The 12,723-nt window shown below is 38.4% G+C and overlaps 1 protein-coding gene across 1 annotated transcript in view; it reads right to left on the reverse strand.

Moving 5' to 3' along the window:
- Positions 1-12,723, reverse strand: part of eng (endoglin) — a 50,023-nt gene that overhangs the window by 14,178 nt on the left and 23,122 nt on the right. Inside the window, exons 4-5 of the mRNA XM_086054255.1 lie at positions 7,918-8,031; positions 1,072-1,252 (exon numbers count right to left, since the gene is read on the reverse strand). Coding sequence (XP_085910381.1) covers positions 1,072-1,252; positions 7,918-8,031 — 295 coding nt within the window. The remainder of the gene's footprint in view (positions 1-1,071; positions 1,253-7,917; positions 8,032-12,723) is intronic.

Genomic DNA, 12,723 nt, shown 5'->3' on the forward strand with positions numbered 1-12,723 from the left:
TGGGGGAACTTGAATTTTCTACTCTACCCAGCATTCCAAAGCACGCACACAAGACAGCATGAAGGCCAACAACACCCCGCACAGATCATGCAACATTAGAATCTGTCCCTGCTCCTTGAACTCCACAAATCCTTAGGGAATAAAAATCAATAACACTGTATAGCCAATGAAAAGTTAACATTTTTGAGCTAGTATTTCACTGGACTGCCTCAAACCTTTCTTATGACATAGGTTCATCTTCAACAAAGCCACTTCAGTAGACCTCAACCATTTCCCTCCACCCTATCTCTCTAGAACAGATTGAATTTGGAACACTTTTTCTCATTGCTCTAGTCCAATCCTCTTGCTTCCAAGCCGTAATATGCGCTTTTCTTAAAAAACAGTTTAGGTTCATCAATGTAAAGCTAAAGAGGTTACAATCAGGCTTACTCAACCATCAAAGGTTGATAAGGTTAAAAGAGACTACAGACAGACATATAGATATATAAACGTATAATAAAACTACAAAAGTTGCCCGTGATAAATATGACTGTAAATTCCCCAAAACTAAGACCATAGTGAAAGCGGAAAATTTGTGCAGGTTAAAAAGGAGAAAATCATAACCCCTAAAAATTGCTCAAGTTATAATAAGACTACCGCTAGTCCGGAGATTAAAATAAAATGTGGCAGAAGGAATCTTCATGAAAAAGGCCAATTATTTGAAAACCTATTTTTCCCCCAAGAGATGTTTTCACACACCAAAATCTATTTGTTGCAAGGAGTATCAACACTATTAACGACCGCATTAATCACACCAACTGAAGTCTCATATTGTTCGCCGTGTTTAAATCCAGGTGGGGACTCATGTAACATGAGCCTTGCAGATCAACACCAAAGTAATGGAGGAGAAAAAACGAAAGTGGATGAAAAAGCAGCCGGCAGCATCACCGGCATCCACCTTGATCCGTGTCGGAGCTCTTCTGTGGCTCAGTGCGCCTTAAGGAGGATTTGTTGGGGAAATGATTGTGTTCACATGGGCGAGGGCAACCCAGTTCTCTACGCTTTTTATTCTACTAGGAATGGCATCCTCACCTTCTGTGGGTCTGGAGAGCAGCACTTTAAGATTTTCCACAGTGGTGAAGGAAGTGACACCGCCGAACTTCATGGTGGCCCACCTCACCAGCTCCTCGTCATCACCGGGGAAGTCGACGCTATGGACGTTGCTGCTGCGATTCTCGTTGGTGTGCAGGCCCAGTGTAGAGACGTTACTTTTCTGTAAGGTGGAAACAATATATACAGTATATATCTAAAAATATATATATTAGCTGATCTACATGTTGTCTGGCAGGCGGACACGCAAACTCTCAATGGACCCCATTTACGAACACTGTTTGCAGACCAAAATGTGGATTTTGCACCTCATTAAGCAATTATATACACACATATACTGTATGCACACATACACATGTATACATACATACATGCAATACATACAGTGGATACCACATACACTGTTATACTGTATTGGCACAGCTTGGTGATGTGGCTACACAGTTGTGTATGTAAAAGCTCATATGCATTTTTGATTGGCTGTTACATTTGTGACGTTGCGATGTCGTGACCTGGCTCAGTGTGCGGCAGGCTTGAGACTGTTTTCTAAAATGAAAAAAGACATTGTTGTAATTCTATGACTTTTTTTTTTTTTTTACTTGTAATATTACCGACGTCACTGAATCAATTTCGCCATGATTTTCTGATTTTGCGAGACCAAATCAAAACAACCGATTGAATCCCACCGATAAATTCATCGGTTACTATGCCAGGTAATGAAGAAACTCTTGTGTTTTGATTCAAAAAAACAATAGCGAGAATGCTGAGGTCATAGTTGAAAGCCAAAGAACAGGCAGCGGAGTGTCACCATTGTTTCTATTTCTATTTGCCTGCAGCATTCCCAGACTTTTTTCCATATCAAACATGTTTGTCTGCCCCTCTCTCTCGTTTTCTCATTCACTTATTCCTCGCCTCCGCCCAGCTCTCCTCCGCGTCTATTCTCCCCTTAGAAAAGAAATGTTTATTATGGTTAAGCGTCCACGGGCCCCGTTGCACAACCCCCTTTGGAGCCAAGGTCTTTCCTTCGCTTCCTGACTGGGGCCAGGAAATGGGACCTTTTTTAGCTTTGTGCGTCACCATGGTCGGCTGGAATCTGGCTCCATACAAGGTATAAATATATACATCCACGCCGCGGACGAGACACTGCCGCTTCCGCGTCTGACCCATTGGGAAATAACGGAACTTATTTCAACATCAGAGTCGCTGTGTATGAATGAGCATGTATGCAAAATGATCAATGCAATAAATAATACAATTATGTTGTCCATTAATATCCCTTTGGGTTTGAATATGCATTTACTGTGTATATTCTTTACGGAATTAGTTCATTAATAATATTACATTTATTACTAAATCATCCCACAAGGTCATTCGTCATCCTGTCAAAAAACAAATCAAACAGAGAAAGTTTTAGAAAAAGTCCCAAAAACATATCTCACAAATGTTTGTAATTTACTGTAGTCATAAACATTTATTCAATCACATTTTTTCATAATTTTGTATGGTCCTCAGAGGACTTTATAACATTTTTTATTCAGTTACAACGTTACACTCGGAAATTATTACTTTTTTTTTTTTTTTTTTTTTACAAAGAATGTTACAACTCAGTTGACATGAAATTACAAGTTTTCATTTGTAACATAAGGACTTTCTCGTAAAATGTAGTCTTTGTTCTCGTGATATAAGACTTGCCACATTATAACTCGTACAATTATTTTCATACAATGACACATTTTTCACCACCATTGTCGGAATATTTTGACATTTTTCTCTGATCATTATGACTTCAGTTTTGCCCCATGACATTATGACCTTTTAACATTTTAACTAGAATTGAAAATGTTTTTTCCTTTAATATTAGTGTTAGCCTCATAAATTATGTCCCTGTAATATTTCAACATTTGTGTTAACTACATATTTTTTGCCATGTAGATTCCCACTTTTTCTCATATTAAGGGTTATATTCTAACTTCATTAATTTAATAACTAAACAGGAACTAATGTAATTTCCTTTCGCATTTCTTTTTCTTTTAAATCACACAACGTCCCGATAATTTTGGGACTTTTTTGTCTTAAAATGTACAACATCCCCTTAAAATTCAGACTTTATTATCGTAAAAATCTTAATGGCTCTACCCCCGTTATGACTCCTCTAAACAAGTAAAAAAAATAAATAAGAAAATTGAAGACTTCTCTTTAGTATTAAACATTATTATGGGGGTTGTATGACTGAAACAGCCTCTGTTATGGCTCTTTTTGTTTTTTTAAATACAAAGTGACTTTTCTTTGTTTTTTGGGGTAGGGGACAGATAGAGAACAAATGATAACCAGGTCAGCATTTGATCCTGAAAGAAGAAAAAATGCTGACTCTCCCAAATGACTTATCTTTCTGGGGCTTTTGTGTCAGTGTAAGTCGCAGAGGTCGCACGTACATTCGCACACAGTCGCTTATTCGAGTGTGTCGCTCAGAAAAAGAAAGTGTGCTGAAAGGCGAGGCAGCCTGCAGGGAGTCATTGGTTCTTGTATGACCGTTTCACTGATGCAGGAACCAAAAATAGTACGTATGACGGGAAATCTACCAAAAATAAAAATGGGGAACTCCAGTCACGCTGGAATTTGGAAAAAAAAGTGAATGTTTCTAAATAACGACACAGCAGCGGATTTCAGCCTTAGATTTGAGTTTGTGTGATACCATATTCAAGTTTTGGGTTGCATTCAAAGACCTCAAGGGGAGTTTGTGGGAAACGGAGATGAGGTATAAAAGAAGGCTGATGGTTCTCCCGCCTCATTAGTCTGTTTGGTACAAAGGAGGAATTAAAGAAGTAAGTCAAACTACAAAGGGATTAAAGTCATGAGTTTCTCAAAGAATTATATTATTCCCGGAGGAAGACAACTTCATGATAATCCACTCTCCCCAAAAAATAACGACTTTAATCTCATAATTATTTTTGTCTTGAAAAATTACAACTTTATTCTCCAATATTTCAGATTTTTCCTTTAATGATGAGTGTGGATTCTTGTTTGCCTGTGTGTGCCCTGTGATTGGCTGGCAACCGATTCAGGGTGTACGCCGCCTACTGCCCAGAAACTGCCGGGATCGGATCCAGATTGCCCGCAGCCCTCCTGATGATTTGGATGATGGATGAAAATATTACAACTTTATTCGCAAGAGAATTGTTTGTACAACAATCATACATTTGTCATATTGCTTTTCCTCATAATGACATTCTTTAGTCATCTAACACTTTGTACAACTGTATTCTCAAAAAAAAAATACTTTTCTCAGAATGATCTTTTTATCCCCAAAACAATTACAACTTTATTCCTGTATATTTCATAATTTTTTCTTCATACATGAGTCAAGTTAGCCACATTACCCAAGTACTCAATCCCCCTCTAGTTGGCAAAATGTATTTTTTATACTTTGCATCATGCCCATTACGTAAATTTGAAATAATGATGAACACCATTTATGTGCTACACATTCAGCATAGTAAATGCGTGCGCATTTGCCACTAGCTGTGACCAAAGTGCGGTGTTAATGCCTCGGCGTTAGCTGTGAGGGTGACCCTGAGCCAATCTGTCACAGACGTGACGCGTGTCCTCTGATGCACAGCAGCTGCTGTTTTCTCTGACAATGCACTTAAACGCAGTTATCCCCCAGTGATGCGGCTCATCCCTCAAAACAAAAACAAAAATTGGAACAGGACATCCTACGGTCCCAGGGAAACGTTGTGCAGACCCTCAGTCAGTCATGATAATAGTCATGCTATCACACGACTGTCAACATATCTGATGGACATGACATTTCTTCCAGCATACACAACCGTTCTCAATGGCGAGCTGCTTGTGTCATGTAAAAATAAATAACGCTGATATGTTGAACTTCTGATGTTGTGATAATGTTTTGTACATGTGAATCGTGCTTCATATTTCACATACGCCCTTTCACTGAGATTTTAAAATGTTTTTTTTTTTGGTGAGTTTTTACATTTTACAGGCAAGCCCGAATTTAGTTTTGCAGTACCACGTTGCGCTGCAACATGCTGAGAAATACTGGTCTGCTTAAAACAGACAGTGCAATTAAAAGCAAAAAGAGAGCGAGAGAGCAAGGGAGACTGACAAGAGAGAATGAGCTGCCATCTGTGACGGATTGTATATATTTTGTTACAGATATCACAGAATGCGCCATCGGTACGTTCGTAATCAATTGTTATTCATATAAAAAAAAGAGGTTGAAAATGAGAAGAAAAAAAAAACTCCCCGCAGACGTGGCGTTCTACTGCGGGTGGCTCCGTGACGTAATGCTTCACCACTCACTTATGAACAGTGGAAGCTAACGGACGCGACAAACGTTAGCCGAAAGCTAAAATTGCAGTGAAGCTATATGCTAAACTGCCACAGCTCGTTGAAGCTTAGCTAATGGTGACTGATATTTTTAACTATTTGTTTTTATTTTGGTCCTTAAAATATGTCTTGACAAGAAAATGGTGAGTGGTACTAAATTACTAAGTATACTAAGTTTGGGGGCTGCTGCCTTTGTTTAAAAAAAAAAAAAAAAAAAAAAAAAAGAAATCGTGCGTGTCGGTGTGTATTTGTGTACAATGTGCATTGTTAGAATTCCACTGCAAAGTACCATTAATATTTTCATAATCTTGTGATTGAATATTCTTTGAAGCGTTAATATTAATTTGTGCAATTACAATGGCTTGATCTGAGTGAACATAACATTAACATTTTGGGCATTTCAAAGAAAAAACTATAACGGACTCTCCAAAAAAATCTAGACTTCACCTCTAAAAATACAATTTTTTTCGACTTTATTCTTGTAATATATTAATTTACTTTATTTTGACTACAAGACTTTTTTCTCTCAAACCTATATACAGTTCAGTAAGTCATACAACTAACATTTTATTCTCAAAATGTGTTAACTATATTTTTTCATAAAGCTATGACTTTATTCTTCTAAAATGTAAATTTGGGTAGAACTCATTTTTTGACCGCAAACAATGTTAAAATGGGACTTTTAACAAAGGTTCTATGATGGTGACAGTTTGACTGTGGAACAGATGAATTATATTATCATTCATCTTTGGACTATAAATCTGAACAAACTGCAGCAGTCCTTCCAAGGGTAAACTTGATCTGGTGCCTATTTAAAACTGTTGTTGATTGCTAATGTTTATGCCGTGACAAGAGCTTCAAATCCAAATCCTGCTACCAGGCTGCGCCGTTGATCGGGACCAACACCAGTAGCAGGATACGAGGCGGCAAAAAGCACATTTGTCAATCAAGAAAACACTTAGCAGTGCAGACAAAGTTCAGGCCCACAAAAGAAAAGTGCTACGTGTGCAATAGTGGAGGAAAGTACAACAGTGCTACACGACAGCACAGGGACTTGGAGCTGCTTTGCGGGCCAGCAAACTTTGAATAAAGCGTTGCAATGAATGGATGGGCCAAGAAACTGAGGCCTCATTTATCAAGCGTGCATAAGTGTAAGGTACGGGATTTCAATTAGAACTTGTGCCTGAGAATGTGAGTAAATGTATGCACATCTCTGACCATGTGTACACACAAAACACAAAAATGAGTTCTTCTGAAACAGTTTTTTTTTTTTCTTTTATTGTTAACACTTGCATTAATTGCTCCAAACAGAATTTGTTTCCACTTCTCAGACAAGTAGCTCAATGTCTATTTCGGTGATATCCCTCTTTGCCATGATTTTGGATTTCTTGAAGGGATTGCTGATATGATATATGGTCAGACATGTGCATGTGTGGCACTTTACAACAGGTGGGATTAATCAACACACATTACTTACTGGTGTGCGTGCGACAGGTGTCAGCAGGTTTGACAAATACAGATTTTTTTTTAACATGCTCACACTCTAAATTTCACTTTGCTCCTGTTCTATGCACTCTTTGATAAATGAGCCCCTGGATTTTTTATGACTAGGATAAACCAAGATGCTGTTTTAGCTATCACAAACTTATTAGCACTTGCAATATTATTAAAATATGTGTATTTTTGTTCATTTATGAATGTGTTATCTGAAGTCGCTATGCATTTATAAAAAATAAAAAGAATCTTGTATGAGTTTATTCTTGTTTTTCAGATAAAATTACATCTGTATTGACTTCCAATATTGACTTTAATTATACAATAAAAATATTTTGTCGTAAAATTCCTACTCCAAAAAATGATTAGAACTTTATTCTGAAAACACCATTCGTGTTTTGTTATGAGATTCAAGAAACTCTTGTAACATTACAACATTCTTCTCAAGAATCACTTTTCAAGTAAAATAAGCTAAATGGAAATAAAGTAAATGAAGACAATATACCGAAATTAACCATGACAATTATTCACCCAACCATCATCCAAACTGCTTATCCTCACGAGGGTCGCGGGTGTGCTGCAGCCTATCCCAGCTAGTTTTGGGTAGTAGGCGAGGTACACCCTGAACGGGTTGCCAGCCCAGGCAACCAGAATAATTATTTCCATAATATGACAAATTTACTCTCCTCAACACAAATTTTCCTAATAACAGTAGGACTTTCTTTTCGCAAAAATCTTGTAAAGTTGTTATTATTCAAAAAAGCAACTATAATGTTATACATTGTCAAATTGGAATGGTATGAGAAAACGCCCCCCCCGACAATACACAAATAATACGTCGTCTTAAAACGTTTAATGAGAAATTTACTCTCCTAAAATCATAACTTTTCCTGCTAAAAATGTGTGTCCATTTACGACGACTTTACCTCAAGCGCTTTTATCAGAACTTACTACATTTTAGCAACATAAAACAAAACCGCTACTCACATAAATGTTGACGCCAGCGTTGATCTTGTAGACTCCGTAGGCCATGTCCTTTGACGTGATGATCAGGTTCATGGGTTTGGCGTCATCCATCTCCAGAGAGAACATCTTGTCAACCTGACAGAAAATTAAAGCAACCCGGTTAACATTTACAGACAAAAAAAAACCCATTGTGCATGTTATTGTATCACCATGAATAATTAAGTCGAGCAGGATGAGTTGAGCAATGCGTCACTTTTATATGGAAATGTTCTACTGCTTAAGCATAAGAATGAGATAATAACCCGTAATGCCTATATGAGAGCTTCATAATATGGTGCTAACGGTCCTGTTGCGGGGGAGGTTTGGCAGTAGATGAAAAGGCGGCCTGTGATTAGGGAAAGACGCTCCAGCGAAGCGGCATAAATATTTCCCCCCGCGCTGTCAAAGTATCCCGGTGAGAGTTACGGAGAAGCCAAGTAATGAGGCTCGCCGTTGCCGAGTATACGCCGTGTTGCACAAACAAAACACAACTATGTGGGATGGCACACCATCTTCTCAGGGATCAATACGATGAATGGAATGGAAAAACATACAGTGGTGATGTGATGTTTAAGGACACTCGTTGACAGATTTTCATTAAATGCAAGCGACGTGTTTCCTCAAACAAAGGCCTCCCTTTTCCCCAGTCAGGAAATACTGTAATGACATCAGTTGAGTCTGTTTCGAACCGAAACAGCAACATCGACCAGAGCACATCAACAGCGCCTGATAAATTAACGTCTTCTACAACGATTAGCACTCCAGTAGACACTGACATTACTTTAATGTAACCGTTGCGAACCAGTTATTCATGATAACCATCACCTTGCATAACAGAAATAAATATCCTGAAATAAGCCACAAAGTAAAAAAAAAAACTGTCCACAATATGCTCTGTCACACATAACATGCGCCCGGCTCATAATCCACAGCAGGCTTGTTCACGTATAAAACTCAAAATTATTACGATGCAAAAAAATATGGCATGCTAATTCACACACAGTCCTTTACGTAATAGGATTTCTCCAATCGCCAGATATGACATCCATACCAGAAACAATCCACAAAATTGTAATTGTCTGTTGCAATTTGTATACATACGTGTGACCTTGTTAATGTAACGGGACTTGCCAATGACGCTCATTCATGCGCAAGGGAGCCAAATTGTAATCAAACCATTTCCCTCCTCTCACATCCTGACAGCGTCGACTCAATTAACAAGGCTTCTAATTGGCTTGGAGAAGTGAGACATTCGTTTGAAGTGTTAAAAATAACTGCAGCTGCAGTCGAATTTGACTTACACTTCTTAGCCTATTACGTAATCAGCCGAGGGTGTGACAGCTATGCAATGTCAACACGTCTCCGGAACACGCGGCGTGCCAGCCACTTTCTCTGTGTGGATGCTAACGAGGTAAAATGTGCTTGCTATTTTTAACACCGTTGTACCATGCGGAAAATGTCAAACACAAATGAGAACTGGTGAGCTGTGTTATTTGCTGCAGTTTAGGGCTGCATAGCTTTGCAACACTGACATAATCAAAACGGATGTTTTCCCGTTTTTTTTCCAAAGGACGTTTTTCTCTGAATAGTGTCTGTGTTCATTCGTTTACTCGGCAGCAGATCAGGTCGGTATAAAGAATATTATTAAACAATGAACCCAATTTATTTAAAGGGATAGTCAAGTCAAATATGTGCCCTCACTAGTCTGAACACGGTAAAGATGCCATCTTTCCATTAAACACAAGATCAATAATAATACAGCGCAGGGAACTCGTTTGCCGCCTCTTTGCAGTCCAAACATGTTTGCGCACAACATTGCTGAACGACCACAGTTCAGTCAACTGTTTTTTCTCTACATAAGATTGTCTTTAATACTGTATATAGGGAACTCACTTGGGCAGTTTTTGTAGTCTGAACCTGGACGCCCACAATAACGAGGAGCCACCAGAGGTAGTTTACAGGAACATACATTAGTTGCCATTGAAAGATGGTCTCACTACAAAACGGAAGATCACATTTAATACTGCGTCGTCCCACTGAGAAATTGTTGAGGTGCCTCTGTTGGCACTGCTTCTGTTAGTAATGAGTTCAAAGAGTTCAGCAGTGTTTGATGTTCATGTGTGAACTGTGAACAATACCTTTTCTTCCCAGACTGTAATAAGGGAGATGTCTATTTGAGGAAATAGTTATTTACATATAATATGTACCGGTAGTGTTGGACGGCAGTAAGTTATGATAATTGATTTGCAGTTTTGAATCAGCCCTAATAAGCATTTGTGTGTCACACTACTAGTGTAATATCACTGGCAAATGTGTCCAAACTTTTGAGGGCTAGTGTTCAATTACACTGTACAAGTTATTGGGAATAAACGCAGCACACGAACGTCCCTCCAGTGAGTATTTAATGTTCATAGAAACTCATTTAGGTTGATTTTTTTGGTTGTTGTTGTTGGAGAGTAAGATTGTTTTCTGGGCTGCGTCCAACAGGGACACGATGTGCAGGTCTAACACTAAATTAATTTTCTTTCCACCCGATTTTGAGCGGGATCCAAGAGAATAGTGATGAGCCTGGCCGGGCCAAGGAAAATTTGCAGACCCACGTGCTGAACAAATTAAGTCCAAGGAGACCTCCGAAACTAATTGTCTACCAGCGTAAACACAGATGCTTCACCTATACGACAAAAGCATATTAAACATTTAAATTATGTGTTCTTTCATACAATAAAAAATAGATTTTGTGCATTGGCTACCAGATATTGAATAAGTGGTTGAACTACTGCCATCCTAAGATGTTTATCAAGTACACAGGCAATGTTTCAAGAAACATGTTTCTTTATGGTCATAAGTGTAGTGTGAAAACAAATTAATTGTTGGCATTTTCATTTTCTGTTTATGGTTATTACATTTTTAATCTGTTTCTGGTTCAAACTACAGGCATCATAAAACCTTCAACAACTGTAATGTGTTAAATTGTATTTTAACATTATAAATTGTCATGCAGTGTAAAATAAGTCCTTGAAGTTTGCATTACGTTTATAGTCCGTTCTTGGCTCAAACTACGGCAAACATAAACGCTTTAACAACTGCGCAGGCAATGTTTTAAGTAACATTCAAAATGGGCATGTAAGTTTAAAAAGAAGTTAATCTTTGTTGTTTTAATTTCCTTTTTTGAAGATCATCACATTTTAAACCCATTGCTGAGTAAAACTATGGCCATTATAAAACTTTGGCATCGACAGTTATTTAAGTAACATTTTAACATTCGAAATGGTTATAGAAGTGTAAAAACAAGTTAAGAGCTATCATTTATATTTCTTGTTCTATGGCAACCATTACAGGTACGCCTTTGCGGTGGAATTCAGTGTGAACCATGTTGAGGTAATTGCAGGATTTGTTAATTTACAAAAAAAAAAAAAAAAAAAAAAAAAAAAAAAAAATCAAGCTGAAATGGACTCCACTCATCATGACTTTCAAAACTGACTCACTTCCTCATTTGTGAAGGACGATTACTGATGCCGTTTCCAGTTATTCTTTTGTTTCACTCCCTGAAAAGGAATTGGCTCCGCTGGTCTCGTCTAAACCTGATGCCAACAAGCCTGACTAACCCAGCCCGTGTGGGACATCAGGCAACCTCCTTCCAGTGAATTCTCCCTGTCTTCGCACCACCACCACAGAAAGAAAAGAAAAAAAAAAAATCAATTCTTGCCAAAGGGTGGGGTGTAAATCATTGTGAAAACAAAGAGATGGAGAAGGAGGTGAAAATGTGGAGGACAAAGACCTCCCGTCTGACTTTACAGCAAGGGATGAAGTCAGTCCACTTCCTTGGCCAGGGTTGAAGTGATAACATGTAATTTGTGTTATCTTTTTGTCTGTTTATATGCGAGCATGGGGCAGGCCTAAGATGAAGGGACTATAATAATTCTTATTATAGTGCAGGGAAACGGTTCCATTTTGACTTTTTCGTACAAAAGCTAGCATGCTGCAGATGTGAAATTAAGGGACTGCATTTCTGTTGATGTGATTCAAACACAAAAAAGACAAAATGAATGATCCGATTTTTTTCGACTAAAAAGGAACTCCAGAGTAAAGGTCGCAATTTGGGGGAAATTTATTTTACAAAAACCGAGAGCAAGAACAGCAGAGCTGCAACACAGGCTGTATTCGGAAATTAATGGAAAAGGGAGTGTGCTGTGCCTCCCCGAACACACACACACCCTCAGAGTGGTGTCAGAGTGAACACAGCTCGTTTTGATTATTATTATATATTGTTATAATATACAAATATAATAATAATAATAGTAATATTAGAGTTTTATTATTGTCATTACCCCCACCTTATGGCCATTGGCGGTAATGCACCAAAAGTATTTGCCTACCGCCAAAAAGTCAACACTAATAGGGTACAGGGATTTCGAGTGCCAGTACGAGCTCCAAATTAAATATATACAAGTCGCACCTGTGTATAAGTCGCAGAACCAGACACACTATGAAAAACAAGTGAATTGTAGTCCTAAAAAATACAGTACTCAAATTTTGATTTGGGGTCACTGATGGTGCAGTAGTATACACGCCTGAGTTGTGTGCGAGCGTGGGATCGGTTCCTGCTCTGTGTGTGCCCTGCGACTGGCTGGCGACCAGTTCGGGGGGTAGTCTGCCTTTCGCCCATTGTCAGCTGGGATAGGCTCCAGCACCTCCCTGCAACCCTGTACAGGATAAGCGGTTTGGAAGATGACACATGACAATTTTGATTTAAAAAAAAAAAAAAAGTGCCGCTCTATACCTGTGCGC

Source organism: Filicampus tigris, chromosome 15 (assembly GCF_054856515.1).
Source record: "Filicampus tigris isolate MCC_2025a chromosome 15, RoL_Ftig_1.0, whole genome shotgun sequence".
In the NCBI taxonomy this organism is placed as follows: domain Eukaryota; kingdom Metazoa; phylum Chordata; class Actinopteri; order Syngnathiformes; family Syngnathidae; genus Filicampus; species Filicampus tigris.